This window comes from Grampus griseus (genome assembly GCF_964374135.1).
Source record: "Grampus griseus genome assembly, chromosome: 8".
NCBI classification, from domain to species: domain Eukaryota; kingdom Metazoa; phylum Chordata; class Mammalia; order Artiodactyla; family Delphinidae; genus Grampus; species Grampus griseus.
The window spans coordinates 53,533,026-53,554,766 of NC_139002.1; the positions used below are offsets into that span (position 1 = coordinate 53,533,026).

A 21,741-nucleotide genomic window follows, 5' to 3' on the forward strand; every position below is an offset into this window, starting at 1 on the left:
ATTAGTATTAAGCAAGAGGTGCTTAATCCTGAGCTTCAAGTGCTAGGTGTGGCCTTAGTATGTCCCTTCTGCTTCAGGTCAGGATTCAGTTCATCCCAGGGACTTGGAATCAGAAAGGGCCTGAAATCAAAAGTTGGTCCCAAATAAGGGAAAATGCTAACTTTGATGCCCAGATGGCTTTAGGCCTTTTATCTACTGACTTATTCCTGAAACAGTCTGTATTTCATGCCCCAGTTCTGATACCCAGATCTTTACGTAATGTTTTGCTCCTGGTCACCTGTCCAGGGCCTAGGCTCTGACTGATCTGTGATCTGTCTCCCCTACCCTGTGCAGTGTTCACATCTCCGAGAGCAGCATTTTGTGGTAGTGCTAAGAGAGACCTTGGAGGTCATCCAACATACTGAAAAACCCAACCCAGAGGGAAAGAACTTGCCCAGGGCCACACAATGAGTCCATCATTAGAAACCAGGTTTCCCCATTCCCGTCACAGCCCACCCCACCCCGGGGTGGACGTATGACCTGTTACCACATAAACAATTATGCAAAACCTTAAATGTCCTTCTCAGACGTGTCTTTATCCTGTAGGCCGTAGGGAGTCAACGGACGTTGTTTAGCAGGCAGTAGACGTTGTCAGGCTGTGTTTTAGGACAATCATTCTTGCTTGAGTAGGAAGGTTGATCTGAGAAGGAATCTGGCACAAGGAAGCCAGAAGAGAGGCTGCTGCAAATACTTGAGGCCAGTGCTCCCAACCCCATCCCATGCTGAAATCATCATTCTTGTACCCCACAAAGGGGCAAACAGACAAGGCTGCTCACTATAGGAAGGCAAATGGCCTGAGTGTTCTGGGGCCCCAGGCCCTGCCAGGGCCAAGGGCAGAGAGAAATTCTTGTCTTAGCACATTTGTACCCCATTGCAATATCCTGGGGTGTACTGGTTGGAAAGCTCTGGTTTGGGCATAACTTAAGAGAACCACCAGCTTCCTTGACCTTTCATTCTTTTCCTTTAAGTCTTGGGCTCACAGACCACCCCTTCCTTCCCAGCATACTCTTCTCATCTCTCGGTTTTCCTTCCCCTGCAGTCCATGGTGCTACTCCTCCACAGCCAGAGGCAGTACATCTTTGAGTTTGACAAGAACGACCGCCTCTCTTCTGTGACCATGCCCAACGTAGCCCGGCAGACGCTGGAGACCATCCGCTCAGTGGGTTACTACAGGAACATCTACCAGCCCCCCGAGGGCAACGCCTCAGTCATCCAGGACTTCACTGAGGACGGGCACCTCCTCCACACCTTCTACCTGGGCACCGGCCGCAGGGTGATATACAAGTATGGCAAGCTGTCCAAGCTAGCCGAGATGCTATACGACACCACCAAGGTGAGCTTCACCTACGACGAGACCGCCGGCATGCTGAAGACCATCAACCTACAGAACGAGGGCTTCACCTGCACCATCCGCTACCGTCAAATCGGGCCCCTGATCGACCGCCAGATTTTTCGCTTCACCGAGGAAGGCATGGTCAACGCCCGCTTTGACTACAACTATGACAACAGCTTCCGGGTGACCAGCATGCAGGCCGTGATCAATGAGACCCCGCTGCCCATCGACCTCTATCGCTATGACGATGTGTCGGGCAGGACGGAGCAGTTCGGGAAATTTGGTGTCATCTACTATGACATTAACCAGATCATCACCACGGCGGTCATGACCCACACCAAGCACTTTGACGCATACGGCCGGATGAAGGAAGTGCAATACGAGATCTTCCGCTCGCTCATGTACTGGATGACCGTCCAGTACGATAACATGGGGCGAGTCGTTAAGAAGGAGCTGAAGGTGGGACCCTATGCCAACACCACCCGCTACTCCTATGAGTACGACGCCGATGGCCAGCTGCAGACGGTCTCCATCAATGACAAACCACTCTGGCGATATAGCTATGACCTCAATGGGAACCTGCACTTACTGAGCCCGGGGAACAGTGCACGGCTCACCCCACTACGGTATGACCTCCGTGACCGCATCACCAGGCTGGGTGACGTGCAATACAAGATGGACGAGGACGGTTTCCTGAGGCAGAGGGGCAGTGATGTCTTTGAGTACAACTCAGCGGGCCTGCTCATCAAGGCCTACAACCGGGGTGGTGGCTGGAGCGTCAGGTACCGTTACGATGGCCTGGGGCGGCGGGTGTCCAGCAAGAGCAGCCAGAGCCACCACCTGCAGTTCTTCTATGCAGACCTGACCAGTCCCACCAAGGTCACCCACCTGTACAACCACTCCAGCTCTGAGATCACATCCCTCTACTACGACCTGCAAGGACACCTCTTTGCCATGGAGCTGAGCGGCGGAGATGAGTTCTACATAGCCTGTGACAACATCGGGACCCCTCTTGCTGTCTTCAGTGGAACGGGCTTAATGATCAAGCAGATCCTGTACACAGCCTACGGGGAGATCTACATGGACACCAACCCCAACTTCCAGATCATCATTGGCTACCACGGTGGCCTCTATGACCCGCTCACCAAGCTCGTCCACATGGGCCGGCGAGATTACGACGTGCTGGCTGGTCGCTGGACTAGCCCAGACCACGAGCTGTGGAAGCAGCTTAGTAGCAGCAATATCATGCCTTTTAATCTATATATGTTTAAAAACAACAACCCGGTCAGTAACTCTCAGGACGTCAAGTGCTTCATGACAGGTGAGGATCGGGGCTTATTCAGAGGGCAGGAACCACTATCACTCTGGTCATCTGAAAAGACAGCCTTCCTTGAGAAAGCTGGTATGGGGTCATGGGAGATATTGACTTCCTTTTAGAGCAGCATTTTCCAAAGTATTTTTGAAGAAACACCAGTTCAGAGAAATGCTTTGGAAAAACTGGTTTTGGCATCAAATCAGTTTGACAGGGCAACTACCGTTCTTAAACTTTCACGATACATTTCAGCTTATGAAAGGCTCTGAGAAGTCCTGTAGTAAAGAGAACTGTTTCATATATTTACCCACTATTTTTCCAACTTATTTGACCACGAAACCCTAATATTTCACTGGATGCATCCCCTGGAATGTACTTTGAGAGTTTCTGACCCAGAGATCAGGCTGGTTATGAGTCCCTGATAAGTGGAATGAAGGTATGACAAGAAAGAAAAGAAAGAAAAGAAGAATTCAGTTCTCTTATTTGGGATGAGGTCATGGAAAATTCAGACTTTGGCAAAAGACAGAACTAGGTGAAAGATCCATCATTTCTAAGCTGTGACAGTCACAAAATTTATTTAACTTCTCCTGAATCCCAGTTTCCTGATCTATAAATTGAAGTTAGAATATCTACCCTGACTCTGATAAGTTAAATATGCATATTGTAAATCCTAGAGCAACTACTAAAAGATAAAGCAGAGGCACAGCTTATCGGTCAATAGTGGAGATAAAATGAAGCCTAAATTCATCATCCAAAGAGGGTAGGAAAAGAGGGAGAAAAAGGAGCAAAGAACAGATGGACAAATAGGAAAAAAAAAAAAAACTTACCTGATAGGATGGTCGCAGGGGTGAAATGAGATACATTTTATAACCTGCCTAGCACAGTGCCTGGTTCATGTTGGTTCTCTTTCCCTTACCGTCTGATTTTAAAAGTGGGCTTTGGTCTCCACTACCGTGAAACCAACTTGAGTATAAAATGCCCCATAGGTCACGCATGCCAGAAATGCCTCTAACAGCCTCCTTCCAGCAAGCAGCCGCTGCCAGGCCAGTCACAGAAGACCTCAGGAGTCAGAGCAGCTCTGGAGATTCAGGTCTGGATAAAACCAGCATCTTTTATAGAACAGAGTTCGTGGTGGACAAAAGTTGGGCACGACCCCTTGCAAATGTGGTCGTCTCCCCGTCTTTTGTCCTGTGACATGATCCTTCTGCCGCTAGCTTAAGGCAGTTTCCTTCATTCAGAAAGGGCCCCCTCTGTGCAGCCACTGTTTTAGGCACAGGGGATAGAAAGATGATCCCCACCCTCCAGGAGTTCACCTCGCAAGAGGCCAGACAGACAACTGCTGTCCAGTGTGAGGGGCCCACGGCGGAGACTTGCGCTGACAGCCAGTGAAACACAGGAGGCACAGCTGGTTGTACCCAGGGAGCAGCTGGCGCGTGAGGTCCGCTTACGAGTGGACATTCGCCAGGTAATGGGAAAAAAGGCGATCCAGATAGAGGGGACCGCACGTACAAAAGTATGGAGAGGGCAATGTGTACAGCCCCACATGAGTGCCCCTTAGGGACGTGGTGGCTTTCTGGCCCCCAAACTGGGGTGGCCCAGTCTGGAGCTGTTTCTGCTGACAGCATTAGAGGAGTCTTCTTTCAGGGAAGAATTCCAGGTGGTCATGCCGAGAGCAGGAGTCCCAAGAGTGGGAAGGAAGAGAGGACGCAGTGGTGAGCAGGTGCGATGAAAACATCCTTGGGGCCTATGGACGCACAGGAAGATCTCAACAAGGTTTCACAGCGTTCACCCTACTCGGCTTGCTGCCAGCCCTAGAAAAACTGAAACGACTGAGAGGACATTTCCCTTCTATCTGTCTGCATTAAGCACGCCCCGTGCCTCATCTTCCAATGAACTTCCTGTGAGATGCCTTGGCAGGTTACTGTAGCTGAAGAAAAAACCGTTTTACTACTAAAAGCCAAGATACTACTAATCCTCACTAAACGTGACCGTTCAGCTTCCACGTGGGCTACATGCAGCCTCATTCACATCCAGCAACGACAACGATAAAAAGGCCTCTCATCTTTTTTTCCAAAAACAGGATAGGGTCTTAAGCCTATAATACTGGAGAGGCTTATGTCCCATGACAACCCCTGAACCAACCAGCATGGCTGGGGAGGTAGAATGCACTGATTGGCTTAGCCTAGGTCACATGCTTCAATGCTAAGCCCTTAGGTGGAGTCAGTGTCCCTAAAAATACATGGAGACCCCAAAAAGAAAGAGAAGGCAGAATGGGACACTAGGAAGGCAACTTAAAAATGTCCACCACTGATCCATCAGATACTTAACCCTCACTTGTAGCCTGTGCGATGGGGACCCCTGACCCCATTTACAAAGGCGGAAAGTGAGGGTCAGAGAGGTAAAGTAACCCTCCCAGGAAGAGGTGGCAAGGCTGGGGTTGGAACTCTGCTGTGTCTGACTCCAAAATCCTCATTCTTAGAGATCTGAATTCCCTCTGTAAAGTGCAAAGCTGTGTACATGTGAAAGGATTATTATTTTTCATCACTGTCCCAGGCAGCCACACTGAAGTCTGGGACGAACGGATGAGTAAAGAGCTTTTTAACTTGAGGGAAATGTCTACCTCTGATGTCATAGGAAAGAAGAGTAAAATTCCCAACTCTTCAGAAAAGCACAGTAGAAAGAGCAGTGGATAAATCAATTTTCAGCATTTTTCCTAAAGGCATAATGAGAAAGTTTCCCACCTTCCGTCACTTGTAATTAAGGCCCAGGCCTCTTTTCAGCCCCCTGGCTTCCTGGGAATTTGCAGTATTCCTGATAGAAGCTTTCCTTTGCAACTACAAATTCAGATGCAAGTTCTCAGCCTCAGGCAAAATGGCTTTGTGGGGTTGTTCCCCGCCCCCATTCTGTTTGTTTTAATTTCCCAAAGAACCATCTACCAAGATTCAGAGAATCAGAGATACTTAGAAACTCAGTGAGGAAAGGGACTTTGGAGAAAACTGGTCCAAGCACCTCACGCTACAAAAGAGGAAATGGAGTTCCAGGCACATGGAGGCTTGGGTTTGAGGAAACACAGGCAACCTTCTATGAGCCAGGAACCAAGCTGGACACTTTAAAATACATTAACTCCAATCATTTATGTAACAAAACAGAACAGTTCCTGCTCTATGTTGGCTGCCCCAAAGTGGTAACACTGTTAGTATTCTTCTCCATGACTTGGTGAAAACCATTTCTCTCATGAATTTGCAGATAAGGAAACCGAACCTCAGAGAGGTTAAGCAAACTGTCTAAGATCACACAGTTTGCAAGTTGGGAGCCAGAGTTTGGACCTGTGTTTTGTCTTGCCTCACCATGTTCTTTCCCTTATATGATCTTTCTAGAAGTAGAATCTGGATTTCCAAGCTTCCTTTTCTACCACTCCTCCACATCAGAACCTCCAGCCTTCACACCCAAGAGAGGGGCTCTGGAACATCGAAGAAACAAAAACCAAAAAAGAAAAAAGAAAAAGGCAAACTTGAGGTTCTTGAATGGAAAGGCAATGTGGGATGAAGTTGATGACCCCCAAATGGCACTCCCATCACTGGGATGAACTCAATTCCACCAATGCCTGGGCCCTAAGAACCTCCCTGACCAGGGATCTGTCTGCTTTGGAAAAAGCCCAAAGCAGGCCTGAATGCCCACCACCCAGAGTTGCTGGCTCAGACACTTAATTCCAAATCCTGCCTTCTCCTGACTTTGGATTTGCGTCTCTAGTCAACAACTGCTTTGGCATCTTCAGCTGCCCCTTCGCAAGGAAGGCTGAGCCATGCTGGGACACAGGCTGTCTGTCTGTCTCCTGTAGACCCCAAATCACCTCCCACCTGCCATCCCAGGCTCTTCCTTCTCCAGCCGCCATTCTCCTTTCTGGTTCTCTCTCTGCCTTGCTGAACTGCTGTCCGGTTACCCGAACGCTCCCAATACTCACCTCCCTTCTCCAGGCCTTGCCTTATACAATGGCCTTTGCGTTCAGCTCCATCGAAGCCTGACAAAATTTACACAGCTTTCACTGCCTGGCTTCAAGGTAACCATCTTCATGAAGACTTGTCAGTCTGTGGAACTGAAAGACTTCTGCCCTCCTCTAGGTGTTTTTCCTGTGTCGAGGTTATCCGTGTCCATGTCTCAGCTCCCCTTCAGGGTCCTGCGTGTGCAAGCTGAGGATCTGTGACACCAGAGCTGGGCACATAAAAGACAGTCAGCAACAGAGGGCCCAGTAACTGATGACATACTTTCCACCCTCTTTCTTTTCCTGAAGTCTTGGCTTCCTGATTCCACTCTTCAGTGAGCCGGTTGCTCATGCCAACATCCCACCTTTCCCTATACCTAGTATTTTATAATTAGTAACCCCCCAGGAATATTATAAAAACCAGTAAATCCAATGCCTATGGGGCTAGATCCTCAAGCTCAATATAAAGACTGGAAAATGAAGGCACAGGGAGCTTAAGTGACTTTCTTAGGCTCCCAGAGTAAATAAAGGCAGGATCAAGGGGAAGAAAACTCTTCGATCTTTGGTCAGGCCACCTCCATGCCCAATGCACTTTAGCCCTGCGGCTCTGATCTCTTCAAAAAGGAGAAAGGAGGGAGAGTTTGCTTCTTCAGTGAATTTTCTCTTTGGAAGTCATTCATTAAAACCTTTCCTTTGGGGCTTCCCTGGTGGCTCAGTGGTTGAGAGTCTGCCTGCCGATGCAGGGGACATGGGTTTGTGCCCCGGTCTGGGAAGATCCCACATGCCGCGGAGCGGCTGGGCCCGTGAGCCATGGCTGCTGAGCCTGCGCGTCTGGAGCCTGTGCTCCGCAACAGGAGAGGCCACAGCAGTGAGAGGCCCGGGTACCGCAAAAAAAAAAAAAAAAATCTTTCCTTTGGGGTTGGTTGTCCTCTGTGTCTCCTGTTGGTGTTGCGGCTGGATGTGGAGGAGTGTTCATCCACCAACAGCTGCCGCTGGCTACGAAGCTGAAGGTCCTCAGGGCAGAGGGACAGTAGTAAGAGGAGTCTGGAAACCTAGGTTCTACTTCAGTGACATCTCGCTCAGATGCATCCCTAGGAGGGGACACTAGGTCCCAAGAGCATGTTCAGCTTTCATACCGTGAGACAGTTTCCACCATGCTTGTTGACTCTCCCCCCAGCAGCTCTCCGTGTCCTCACCCCGCCCCCCTGCAGCCTAACTCTAGGCTGCTTTCTTGGGATGTGTCACTCTGAGGTCCACTGACTCCGTGGGGCTGTTTCTGCTTCTGTCCCACCCAGATGTCAACAGCTGGCTCCTCACCTTCGGATTCCAGCTTCACAATGTGATCCCCGGCTATCCCAAGCCAGACACGGACGCCACGGAACCATCCTACGAGCTCATCCACACACAGATGAAAACTCAGGAGTGGGACAACAGCAAGGTAATTCGCACACATGACTGCCCACCCCTCAAGCCATCCAGACGTTACGGGAATGGGTCCCACCAGCTTTTCAGGAAAGCCTAGGCCAATGATAGAAACCAATGTGGTACGTCCACTGTGCCTGCCAGCAACAGTTCAGCAAATACTTAGTAACCCTGCCACTGGCAGGTCACTGTGGACCCAGCTGTAACGGCACGTAGGCCTTCACAAGCCAAATTAAGGAGTTTTGTACGTTACACTGAGTTTGGAGTTCCGCACAAAAAAATGAGCCTTTGTCCCAACCCAGTACAAAAGTACAAAGAGGGAAGGTGTGTTCGAAATACAAATGTGACATTTTCTGAGCACCTCAGTGCACCTGGCCTATTCTACATAAATTAACACACAAATATCCCTTGGTATCGTTGTTCTCACTTTACAGATTTCATGCCTGAGGCTTTCGAATGCCACACAGCAGGGATGAAGTAGAGCAGGATTCAAACCCAGATCTGTCTGTAGGTGCTCAAAAAAATGTTACTTTCCCCTGTCTTCCATTTATGACCCAATTTCAAAGACTCGTAGAATTTTATGGCTCTAAAGATCCTTAAAAACAGTTTCATTCCACCCTCTCACTTCAGACATCCATTTGCTCATTTCTTCCCACTGCCCCCCTCTTTCATAATATCTGTGCTGGGAGCTGGCTCTTCCAGGCCCCAGGCCCCGGGAGCCCAGTGAAGGCAGGAAAGAATCAGGCAGAGACCAGGCCTTCCAGGGGATCCCTGACCAGGGGGACAAGAGACTGAGGAGGAAATCAGAGTTGCCAGATGGCATACTGCTGGCGATCAGAAACTTACACATCCGTATTACTCCAGTCGGATTCCATCAGGCCTCAGCCTAGCTGTTTCCTTCCCCTGACCTGGAGGATGTGATTCTGCACCTCTGTGCTCCGGTGGCACCTATAGCTTCCTCTTGCTAAGCACTCACAACGCTGTATTTTCATTCCTGTTTTCTTCCCTGTATCTCCACTAGACCCTAAGCCCCAAGAGGGCAAGTACCGTGTCTTATTTGGTACCCAGCATACCACCTCGCACACAGTAGGTGCATGGAAAACTTTTGTTGAATGAACAAATGGTTGAAAGAAGTAAACAACCCCGTGAGTTCGGCCTTTTTCCCCATTTTACAGATAAGACCAGAGTTGAGAGAAACTTGTCCAAGGTGAGCTGGAAAGGCGATGAGAACCCAGGTCTGTCTGGTCACGAAGCCCATCCTCTCTCTGCAGCCCTAGCCCCACCCCCTGCCCCTCTCCAGTCCCCGCCATCCATCCCTCCAGGTACTGCCCAGCTGCCCACAGCGCTGACTGTTTTCCCAGGGCCGCTTCCAGCCACTCAGCTGCACCCCCTACCTCCAGACTCCCTTCTCCACCCCCTCCCAGAGCCACAGTCTCTGACGGTTTGCCAGCCTTGCCTGTCAATGAATTATTGATTTCTGCCCTTGGCAAGCACTGGAGATCTTTGTTGTTGAGCGCTCCAGCTTCCGTGAAACTCTAGGAAATAATTGTTCACAGACAGGGTGCTATTAATTATAAAGAGGACTGAATTTCAGTGAGAAACCGACGGGCCTTCTTCTAAAGCCATTTCTCTAAGTTGCTGATAAGGCCCTGGGGCCTGCCCGAACGTGGCTTCCAACCTGTCCCCCAAAGCAGCCAAGAGCGGGGGCACTTGAGGAGCCCCCAGGAAGCACTGTGGGGACAGAGGCCCTCCTTGAAAATCATTTCTACACATGGCAGAGAGCAACACAGCAGGCTAAGAGGGTTTATGTAAGTCACTACTTTTCATCCTACTAAGCCTTCTTGTCAAGAGTGCATTCCTCGCCATTCCTGCATCTAACATCATCCCCTCATCCTCCAAGTCCCAACTCCAGCGTGAGCCTGTCCTTGAACCCCATCTCCTTCACCTTGCTTCTCCACCTCCAGGCTGAGACACCCTGAGCCGTGATTGCCCCTCCCGACTCCAGCAGCCCTTGAACTGAGCCTCTAGGATCAGACAGACCAGGGTTTGAATGTTGGTTTGAATACTTACTAGTCTGTATGACTGTGGGCCAGTTACAACCTCTTTGAGCCTTCGTTTCCTTAGGTGTAAAACCAGAGCAATGACAGTCCCCACTGTATACAGTTATTGTGAAGATCCGGCGAGATAATGAATGTGGATTATTCAGCTCAAAGGCCACGACATGTTGGCTATAGCTGTTACTATTGCTCCCCTTAGACCACCACTCATCACATTTGATTGTAGTTATTTGTTGCCACATCTGTCTTTCCCCACTCAACGAGGAGTTCTTCAAGGGCAGGGATGATGTCTGATTCATTGTTGTATCTCCCGTGCCGAGAAAGGGACTGTGCACAGAGCAGATGCTCCCTGAACCGCTTCTGAATGGGAGGAAGGGTGACTAGATGGATGAAGGAGGGCTGGGTGTCCTAGTGGTCAGCAGTAGAGCTAGATGCTACAGGTTAATACATTTGTATAGGTTTGACTTTTAGTCATGTAAGCTGATTCTCCAGGCCGTTGGAAGTTTTTCCCCATTTATCTCACTCTCTCTCTCTCCCCCCACCATCAGTCTGTTCTCGGGGTACAGTGTGAAGTGCAGAAGCAGCTCAAAGCCTTCGTCACCCTGGAACGTTTCGATCAGCTCTACAGCTCCACAATCACCAGCTGCCAGCAGGCCCCAGAGACAAAGACGTTTGCATCCAGTGGCTCAGTCTTTGGCAAAGGGGTCAAGTTCGCCTTGAAGGATGGCCGAGTGACCACAGACATCATCAGTGTGGCCAACGAGGACGGGCGGAGGGTTGCTGCCATCTTGAACAACGCCCACTACCTAGAGAACATGCACTTCACCATCGACGGAATGGATACCCACTACTTCGTGAAAGCAGGACCTTCGGAAGGCGACCTGGCCATCCTGGGCCTCAGCGGGGGGCGGCGAACCCTGGAGAACGGGGTCAACGTCACTGTGTCCCAGATCAACACGGTGCTCAGTGGCAGGACTAGACGGTACACAGACATCCAGCTCCAGTACAGGGCACTGTGCTTGAACACCCGCTATGGGACAACACCGGATGAGGAGAAGGCACGGGTGCTGGAGCTGGCCCGGCAGAGAGCCGTGCGCCAGGCCTGGGCCCGCGAGCAGCAGCGACTTCGGGAAGGGGAGGAAGGCCTGCGGGCCTGGACAGAGGGCGAGAAGCAGCAGGCGCTGAGCACGGGGCGGGTTCAAGGCTACGACGGCTTCTTCGTGATCTCGGTCGAGCAGTACCCGGAACTGTCAGACAGCGCCAGCAACATCCACTTCATGAGACAGAGTGAGATGGGCCGAAGGTGACAGAGAGGACCGTGGCCGGGACTTCTTGCCAAAGACATCTACTCTTTTGTGGCCGCATACCTGACTGTGTTGTACTTAAAAAAAAAAAAAGAATCCTTTTTTTAACAAGTGCAGAAAGCAAGCGAACAAAAAAGATACTGGTTGCAGTGTAATTCATGCAACATCCTTTTTTTTTTAAGAAAAGAAAAACACAAATTTGGCCTTCACACATTTTTTGCAAAGAACAGAAGGTATTTTTTTTTCCATAGTGTGATCACAATGTAAACTTTCTTGTCTTTTGTTCCCTTTTCCTTGAGGAGTTTTCCTTGTTGTTTGGGGTACATTTCTCCTCACTGAGATGCATCTCCTGGGGTATGTCCTTGTCTGTCCCCAGGCACCCAGTGTGATGTGAGACACAAGTGTCTGTGCTAACTTGTCCCATGTGCAACTTTCTCTTCCATCGGGGTCGGGCAGGAGGAAGGGTGCGGCGGAGAGTAATGGGCCGGTAGCAAATTTCCAAGGGGGCCTGGAAGGAGGGTCCGCAGGACCTGAGGATCTTTGGCTAAGCTTCCGCAGACAAGTGATAGCTTTTTTACTCACTGTGTTCCATGCCTCCAGAGGACCATGGATGCTTCCATCTTCTCTGGGGGATTTCATGATCTCACAGCACCTTTTTCAAGCTGCCCCAAACTCCTGTCCAAGCTTTATATTTTGATGGGAAATGAAACCCCCAACCCCTTTTGCAAATCTTGTGTAGCTGTCAGTGCCACCTCCATGCTGGGATGGAGAAAGTGTCTCCCAGGTCCTTTCCCCAGTCTGGTGACAGCATCCTGGGGCTTAGAGCCCAAGCCTCCCCAAGAGGCGGAGGCATCCAGGGCATCTGTGGTTGGTTGGTCCTCCCATGATGTTCCTTATTCATCTCTTTCTCTCTCCCAAAGTCAGACGTGAGAAGCAGCACCGCACAGCAAGCCCTCAGTGTGGGCACCACGTCCAGAAGGGAAGGTCACCCACGGCAAAAGAACGGCAGTGGTGGCAAGGGTACCAGCCTGCCTTCCTAGGTGAAGCCCTCTCCCCATGACTTTGGGTATCTTCCCTCCACTGCTCAGCTGCCACCACTGAGAAATAGGAGTGTGGAGAGAGGTGCTTGGTGGCCTTTGATCGTGGAAAGAGGCTTAAGAAAAAGGTCAGCCAGAGAGAGGAAAGCATGAGTCGAGCATCCTTCTAACGAGCTCCTGAAGGCTCCTCTGCCGCTCATGTATTGGGCTAATTGCAGAGCTGGGATGCAGCTGGATGGACTTTCAGGAAATTCCTTCTGTGAAGTTCTTCTAAAACAGCTTCCCCTCTAGAGGAGCCCAACTGGGGTGTTAAAGCAAGATTAAGGAGGAAAGAGAGAATTTGGTGTGGCCTGGCAGCGTCAAACTACCCCACCAGGATTGGGGGCGGTTCCTGAGGCTGGTGCCTGTGGATCCAGAAGCCCGGGCTACAGTTGTCCCTGTGAAGACCTACGCCTGTGGTCACTGGGCAGAAGTTTAAGTTCTTTCGGGAGTGAGTACATCCCACACCGGGAGGGCATGCCCAGGGAGAGGCAGCAGCCAGTGGGCCGGGGGAAGCGCTGAGAGTAGGGGAGCGCTAGGAGCTCCTTTCTCCTGTTCTATCTGCCTAATTACCACTGTCATTACCTCTCACAGGAGGCTCTGGGAGAGCAGGAGGGGAAGCCAAATGCTTCCTTTCAAGCTGGGCTTCTTAGAAAATGGGACTTTTATGGGTTACATTTTACATTGAGTGTGGAAAATGGATTCTGAGTCTGAGCTCCTTCCCGTGGAAACCTCGTTGGACTGACAAGCTCATGGCACCTTTATAGCCTTACTCACAGAGTCTTCAGAATATTCCATGAGTTAATGAAACCGAAAAGGTCTCTTGCTGCATGAGAATCGGAGCAGCACGGAGGCCGGGGTCCGCCTGGCAGAGGGAGGCACCCAGAGCTTCTCGGGAGAGGAGGTTTTGCCTTACGTCATCCCACTGGGATGAGAGGATGTGTTTCGCTAAGTGCTCTTCCTGTTTCCAAAAAAAGTGACACTGCTGCTACAGTGTCTTGGACTATTTGCCCACTCCTCCCAGAGCTCCGCTGAGTCAGATGCAGTGCTCCTGGGCCCACTGTGCAAGGCGGGAGCTGGTGGCGGGTCCCATCCGGCAGGATCGTTCTTGGATGGGATGGAAAATCGTTTGGCCTGAAGAACACAAGTGTTTTTTTGTTTTTAAACCAAAATAGACTTATGCCTCGCAAATGTACTCTTGATACAAGGAGCCCTTGAGCAATGGGACCCTGCCCGTTGACCTAGACGATCAGTTCCATGCTGGCTTCCTGACATCAGTCAAGACCTGCTGGGGACATCTACTTGGAGGTCAGAGACAGCATGAGGGCCGAATGAACCATCTCCCCACACCTCCCCAGCCCTCTGACTCTCCACCCCTCACCCCCACCAAAGTAATAGTGTGGACTCTTAAAGATCAAAATCACAGAGAATAACTGAGCATTCCTTTCCTTTAAACGAATGATGTTATATTTTTTCTGGGCTACATACCACCAAGGAGGCATAGCTTCTGTATGGGGAGAAGATGACGCATCCCCAGCCTTTGGAGAGGACCTCGGGTGTGGGGCCGGCAGCATCAAGCACCTCAGTTTCGCACTGGTGCTGTTGCTATTGGAGGTGGTGCTTCTGGCCTCGGCCCTTCTGAGTCGGTTTCCATTTGGGCTGGCAGGTGACTCACTGCCTGCACTCTCCGTCTGTCCTCCTGCTGAGACCAGCAGTGCCAATCGCACCACAAAGAGTGAGTCTGAAGGCATAAGCCGGAGTTCCCTGTGCCTGCTTAGTGGCCTCCAGGCAGCAAATCCCATCCTTGACGGCACCTGCCCTTTTGGCATTAACCAACCAGAACGTGTGCATTAGAATTACCAGCCCTCCCTCACTGGCTCAGGTTCATTATTCTGCAGGATGTCAGCTTCTGACCCTAGAAAAAGGTTTATTTTGGAAGAGCTCCTGCCTTCTCCCGTATCCTCCACGGCTGCCATCAGCTCCTCATCCACAGCCCCTCTGTCATCACCTTAACTAGGACTTCAGTCATTCCCCAACTTTGCTTTTTATAGGATGAGATTTCCTTTTTATCCACCCTCCAGGCAGACGTCACTGGAGGGCAGAGCTTTGACAACGGGAGGAAGGGAAAGGAACTCCACGGTCAATTACCCCTGATGCTTGTCTCTCAGAACTGTCGGCTGAGAATTAACCCAAGGAACAGACTAGTGCCTGATTTCTACCTAGGGATGGAGGATTTGAAACAATTGCTAAGAAACTGACCAGAGGTTGAAAATGGCCAGAGGGCGTGATTTTAAAGAATGAGGTGGGGCTGGGAGCAGAAGGTGATGTAGGCAAGGAAGGGGAATAAAACTGGGCAGTGTTTTTATAGGCACGTAACAAGGAATCAGATTTGTTTAAAAACAAGAAAAAGAGAATAAAGGACCTTTTTAGCTGTGACTTTTAAGTACCGCCTTATAGGCGGCAGGGGTTTCCAAGATGCAAAGATGAGATTTCCATGTGAAATCTTAGAATAGTTTCACATCTGCAGCCTGGTATTTGCAGTTGCCACGAGGTGAGGACCATGAGGCTGAGCTCGGTGCCCAGGAGGAAGGAGTCTGCCGGGCCTCAGCGGGGTCTCGGGTTTGGGGGTTTGTTCCCCTGGTGCTTAAAGTCGAATCTATCCTCCATTCCTCACAGCAGCCACTAAGCCCCGGCCGTGGCTTCTGGTCCTGAGCTGGGGCCTGCCTCCTGAGGGGTCTTGGAAAGCACCCAGTCTCTTTTTTCCCTTGGGATCCTCATTGGGATTAAAAGCCCTCTATTGAAGGTTCAGAATTCCCAGGTAGTTTATACACTTGTCTGTATTTTACTGGACAGGAGGGCATTAAAGAAAGAACTCTGTAGTTCAAGGCCCTTTCATTTTACCTTCAAATAACAGCAAACTCCTTTTAAAGTCTCATTGCTCAGGTGATAGAAACTTTCTCCTCTCCAACCTTTCCATTCTCAGAAACCAGCCTTGTGTACGTGACCGCCCCAGACAGCAGGCCAATGTTGGGTTTCTTACCCCCTCTGGAATGCCAAAGGCATGATACTAGGCGACCTCCTGGTCCCGAAGAAAATGTGTTTGATTCTGAGGGCAAACTGCCAACGGAGAACCAACTTTCGGGCAGGCTCAGCTATCCTGGCAGGAGCTGAGTCACAGATGTTTGCTGGTGCCTGGTAGCCCTAGATCACCCAACACCAGAATCCCACTTTTCTAAACCTGCCTGTTGTTCTTGAAGACTTCTGAACCCACGGCTTCAGCAAAAGGACTCTCCCAAGCTGCCTCTGGACGACCAACACTGGAGACTCTGGCCTTACCATGTGGAAATAGTTTTCCTGAAGTCTGGAACTAATTTTGAGAAGTTTTTTTCTCAACACTTTTGTGTTTCTAACACTGTATTCTTGACTGTGTAAATACCAACAAGGCTGTAAATAAATGCAGATGTAGATACCTTCTAGGAAAGAAAAAAAAGGCATAAAAACAAAACTAGAAGTGATCCCGTGTAGCCTTCGTTGACAAATAAAAGAATATTTTGTGTTTAAAGCTGTCTGGTGGCCTTTGTTTGGAGTAGCAATTGCTTGAGCCGGTCCTCTGAGTTTGCGCTACTAGAAGCTCCTGTTCTCAGGAGGACCTCCAAAGCTCTGGTGCTTGGCCCCAAAGTCCCTCGTAAGCCCTCCAGGTGACAGCTGTCATGGAGAGGCATTTCCAAAGGACACAAAGACCCTGGGGCTTAACCTCAGGAATGTCAAAGCACCTCTGACATCAGCTATGCCACACTGCTCCCCTGGGCCGCACTGCAGCTGCTGTCCTTACTGGCCTCAGGGACAGACTCCAAGGGGTGGGACAGCTCGACACTGCCCTAAGGAAAGAGCCTGTGCTCTGCCACTGGGCACAGAATTGTCCACTATGTCACACGTCGCTGCATTCCACATGGGGTGTCACTGGTTGCGCTTTCAAAAATAACGCATATTCATCATACAAATTATTATAACCACATAATACAACTTGGAAAAAAAGAAGAAAATTCCTTTAGCATTGTTTTTGTTTTTTGCTCTGTGTTTTCTTAACCTAAGGTAATTGAAAAAAATCTAAGGTAGTCACAGCATACAAGTAATTTTTCAGCCTGCTTTTCTCACATAATCTCACATTTAACCTCATGTCTAGAAGCCAGGGATGACAGCTGGTCACTTAGGATACATTTGCTAAGCCCACCTCTCTCGTGTGAACGGCAAACCTTATGAAAATGCAAATAATTGAGGACAGGAATGAGAACAGAAGGTTCATTGCTTCCCATTAGCCTCAGGTCTGGCCCCATCACCAGGCCCTGTGGGAAGGAGCTTCAAGCTTCGGCTCTATTCCTTCCACCCGCGCAACTATGGGCTGTCCAGGCACCGCTACCCAAGCTGTTATACTTTTGTAGTGCCAGGGACGGAAGCACCTGCAGTGGTTAAAAAAAAAAAAAAAATTGGGGGGTGCAAAACTTGACTCTAGCACTTAACTGTGTGATCTTAGACAATTTAACTTCTAAGCCTCAATCTTCTATGTATAACGAGGGTACGATGGTACATACCATACCTTCCTGGTTACTGCTCAGATCACCTTAAAGGAGCAGGCGTATAATGTCGCCTGCTGCTCTCTGAACAACAGGTCTTGGCCCAGTGTAACTTTTCCCCCTCACACCTCCCTCCCCAGCCCTCCACCCACCTCCCTTCCAAAGTCTGGTACTCTTCCCACTACACCAGTGGTTCTCAAACTTTGGCCTGTACCAGACTCACCTGGAGTGTTTATCAAACCACAGATTGCTGGCCCCGCCCCTGGAATTTCTGAAATCAGTGGGTCTGAGATGGGGCCCCATAATGTGCATTTCTAACATATTCCCAGGTGATGCTGATGCCTCTTCACGCTTTGAGAACCACTGCCAACGACACTGTCTTTTACACAACGGAGCGAATAAGCTACTCAGCATGGCCTCTCAGATGCCCTTGGTCAAGGATACCTACCATTTCCAGCCAGCAGAGCCAGTGTATCGGTCATCCTCTGCTGCGCCCTCTCCCACTTCTGCACTACAGTCAGCCGCGTGGGAACGTCCCCCACCCCAAGATACCTTTCACACCTTGTGGGCCTTTGCACTCAGCGCTTCTTCAAGCCCGGTGGAAGTGTTCTCCGAAGCCCTCTGGCAGCCCTTTCCCTCTCCGCAGGGACTCACCGCACACTGCCACGAGCCAGGCACTTTCAAGACTGAACTGACTTGGGCGTGAGCATCTCGAGCCCAACCCGATCTGTGTCTATCTAATCCTCTGCGCGTCCCCAGGGCCCAAAGCAGGTACCCAGCTGTGGGTCACCCTAAGCTCAGCTTGGTCTTTGCTGCAGGGGTCCACTCTCTCTGGTGTATTTGAGAAAAAGGGGTATAGCTGCCTATCCCCTTCTCAATGGAGGCCGCCTCGCCTCCCGAACCGGGTGCTGCGCCGCCTCCCGGGCTCTCCAGGAAAGACTGCGTGCTGCAGGCGCGCGGGTCTCGCGAGAGGAGGGGGCGGGAACGAGGCAGGTCTCCTCCCCTACGTTCCGCGCTCGCCACGTTCTGTAACCCCGCCCTCGAGGTTGCACGGGAAAATCTTCAGAATGCGTTGGAGGCGGTGGAGAAAGCTACCGGGCGCCAGGAAGGAGACTTTACGGTGAGTACTATTACGCCTTTTCTCCCGTATCCAGCGGAGAAGGGTGTAACCTCTTACAGGGCTTTCCTCGTGGTCGCACCCACCCTGCCCTTGTTCCCAGTTCTCATGCCGGCGTTTCTGTGGGCGTCTCTCCCTTCAGCCCCACGCTGGAAATCTCGTTCCATGCCTTGGAAAGCTCCACTGCTACTGGAGTGCCCAGCCCTGCCTGCATCAGGCCATCCAGCGTTAATCTCTCAAGTCTGACTCCATCAGTCTGGAATGGCTCCATGGTAGGCTCTAGCCACCATTCCCTGGTCAGGCCTCTTGCAGGGTCGCAGCGCAGTAGGAGTTGCAGTTACATTTTTGTATCCTTTCAGAATCCAAAGCGTATTTGTGGAGACACACACACACCTTGCAGGTGAAACCGCACAACTCACATTGGGACTTGAACCCACCAGCGAAGACTCGAACTAAGACTGGGGCTTGAACCCACTGTCTTTTAATTGAGTTCACACACCTGGTCTCAGGATTTAATGAAGCTCAGGTTCTTTATATCTCCTCTCCGAAAGAATTTAGTGAGAGACAAAGTGATAGGTAAGAAGTGGATTTATTTAGAGAGATACACATTCCATAGACAGAATGCAATCTGTCTCAAAAGGTGAGAGCTTCCCCAGGGCATGCGTCTTGGAAAGTGAGAGCGGCCATGGGAGAAACACACTTCGCAGACAAGAGTGTGGGCCATCTCAGAAGGTGAGAGGCCTCAGAATATGGGGTGGTTAGTTTTTATGGGCTGGATAATTTCATAGGCTAATGAGTGGGCAGATTATTCCAACTATCAATATTTTGGAGAAGGGACGGAGATTTCCGGGAATTGGGCCACCACCCACTTTTTGGCCTTTTATGGTCAGCCTTGGAACTGTGATGGAGCCTGTGGGTGGGTCGTTTACAATATGCTAATATATTACAATGAGCATATTATGAGGCTCAAGGTCTACTGGGAGTCGAATCTTCCGCCATCTTGGACCTAGTTGGTTCTAACCAGTTTCTGTCATATCCTCAACGACCGTGCCATTCTTTTAAAGGTTGTGCCCTGCCTCCTTCCCTCCTGTTTCACAGACACTAACATTAGTTCTTAGGGGCAATAGAGTCTTAAACCCATGGGGAAGAATGGAAGCATTTTCCTCCTGCCCTGTAATCTGCAAGCCCACTTCTGCCTTTAAGAAGTCAGCACTCTGGGACTTCCCTGGTGGTCCAGTGGCTAAGACACTGCGCTCCCAATGCAGGGGGTCCGGTTTCCATCCCTGGTCGGGGAACTAGATCCCGCGTGCCGCAGTGAAGATCACATGGCAACAAAAGTCCTGCATGCCGGGGCTTCCCTGGTGGCGCAGTGGTTGAGAGTCTGCCTGCCGATGGAGGGGACGCGGGTTCGTGCCCCGGTCCGAGAAGATCCCATATGCCGCGGAGCGGCTGGGCCCGTGAGCCATGGCCGCTGAGTCTGCGCGTCCGGAGCCTGTGCTCCACAACCAGAGAGGCCGCAACAGTGAGAGGCCCGCGTACCGGAAAAAAAAAAAAGTCCTGCGTGCCAAAACTAAGACTGTGCGCAGCCAAATAAATAAATATTAAAAAAAAAAAAAAGAAGTCATTACCTGACATTGTATGCAGAGTATTTGGGCCCTGGCTTTGTCATCCCTTCCCCTACCTTCAAAATATAACCACTCTACACTCCTAGGACTGAGTTCTTAAGGTAAAAGTCTCTTCCCCAGTCTGTGAGATGGGAACAGAGGAAATGGAATCATCCTTTCAGATACAGATATTTATTATAAGCTGCGTGGTTGGATGGATGGAAAGATAATGGATGATTAAACAAATGGACGCCATCGCAGACTCTTGAGGAGGCCTAGAGAAAAACCTGCAGTCAATCAGCGAACATTTAATGAGCATTTCATGTACATGTTGACTGAAAAGCACAACATAAAAATTGAGTTATGGTTTTTGTTTTTAATTTTATTTCTGGCTGCATTGGGTCTTCGTTGCTGCACGTGGGCTTTCTCTAGTTGCAGTGAGTGGGGGCTACTCTGCGTTGCGGTGCGCAGGCTTCTCATTGCGGTGGCTTCTCTCGCTGCAGAGCACGGGCTCCAGATGCGTGGGCCTCAGCAATTGTGGCTCGTGGGCTCCAGAGCACAGGCTCATCAGCTGTGGAGCACGGGGCTTAGCTGCTCCGCGGCAAGTGGGATCCTCCCGGACCAGGGCTCAAACCCACGTCCCCAGCATTGGCAGGCGGATTCCTAACCACTGCGCCACCAGGGAAGTCCCGAGAGTTATGTTTTATTCAGCGGACAAAACTGAGGACTTAAGCCTGGGACACAGCGTCTCAGATACTCTGACGGTCTGCTCCAGAGGGGCAAGTGGGGAACAAGCCTACAAAGGAGTTTTTGCAACAAAGACCAGGTAGTCGGAACATCACAAGATTACTGTTAATTAAAGAAAACTAGATGTAGCAAGTTAAGAAATTTAGCGCTTTTCTATGTGTGGGAAGATGCAAGAGTCTGGGCTCACTGAAATCATTCCTTTGATATGTACCTCAGCTATCTGGGGCCAGTATCCTGTGCATTCTCATCCTGAGTCTCCTCAGGGTGCATCGTTGGGGGGTGGCTACAGTAGCTAATGGCTTGATGGCAGGCATCCTGTTTCTAAGTTCCCTCAGGGCTTACTTTCCGGGCGGCTGTAATGTGACGGCTTGATGACTGCAACATCCTTTGTTTACTGATATGGCAGGCAGTATTTTTCATTCACATATATAAGCGGCCTTAGAGGACCTAAAGATGTAAGACAGGACCCTTTGCTTATAAACATTACCACCCAATCAGAGAGTCTAGAAATCTTCAGAAAACAGACTGTGACACCAAGGGGCACCTGCTCTGTGTCACTACTCCAGAAACCTCAGCATCCAAGCTTGCTAGAACTCAGAAGTCTGGTGAAGGAGAGCGGAAATCTTCCAGGTTTTGCCCTGGGAGAGGTGCCAGGGGCCCAGTCTCTGGAATCAAGAGGTACCATAAGCTCAAGCTCAGTCTTGGGGACAGGGAGTTGCCGGTTTGTTAGCAGAAGCACGGCAAGGCAGCCAGGGGCTCCAGGCACTACAGTGTGTGGCGATATAAAATTGGATGGCGTAGGGCTACTGGGAGCAGGACCCCATCAGTGTCCCAGGGTCAGGTCCAGGCCTCCAGGGAGGTGTCTGGGTCTGGGCAGGTAGGCCAGGCAGATGCCCTGGCATCCACACTTCACTGACATAGGTCTGGTTGTAGGAAGAACCAAGCCCTGGGCGACTCAAGCTCACCTTCTGCCTTAGCCATGATTCCATGACAGCAAGACTAGCCCCGGCTCCCACCTTCTGCCTCGACTGAGGCCCCTAATGTGCCCCTTGCCTGATCAGCCTGTGATCTTGTCTACAAACTCAAGAGATTTCAGCTGGCTGGAGGGGCGGGAGGCGGTGGGCCAAGTCTCAAGTGCTAAGAAGGTGCTTCCAACAAATACCACTTTCCACAGCGGCAA

At 50.5% G+C, this 21,741-nt stretch overlaps 1 protein-coding gene across 1 annotated transcript in view; it reads left to right on the plus strand.

The window, feature by feature from the left end:
* The window catches only part of TENM4 (teneurin transmembrane protein 4), a 388,830-nt gene extending 372,821 nt beyond the window's left edge, over positions 1-16,009 (plus strand). The window contains exons 28-30 of the mRNA XM_082659462.1: positions 1,079-2,693; positions 7,959-8,101; positions 10,691-16,009. Of these exons, the coding sequence (XP_082515588.1) occupies positions 1,079-2,693; positions 7,959-8,101; positions 10,691-11,449 (2,517 nt within the window). The 3' untranslated portion in view covers positions 11,450-16,009. The remainder of the gene's footprint in view (positions 1-1,078; positions 2,694-7,958; positions 8,102-10,690) is intronic.
* Positions 16,010-21,741: the final 5,732 nt, after the last annotated feature.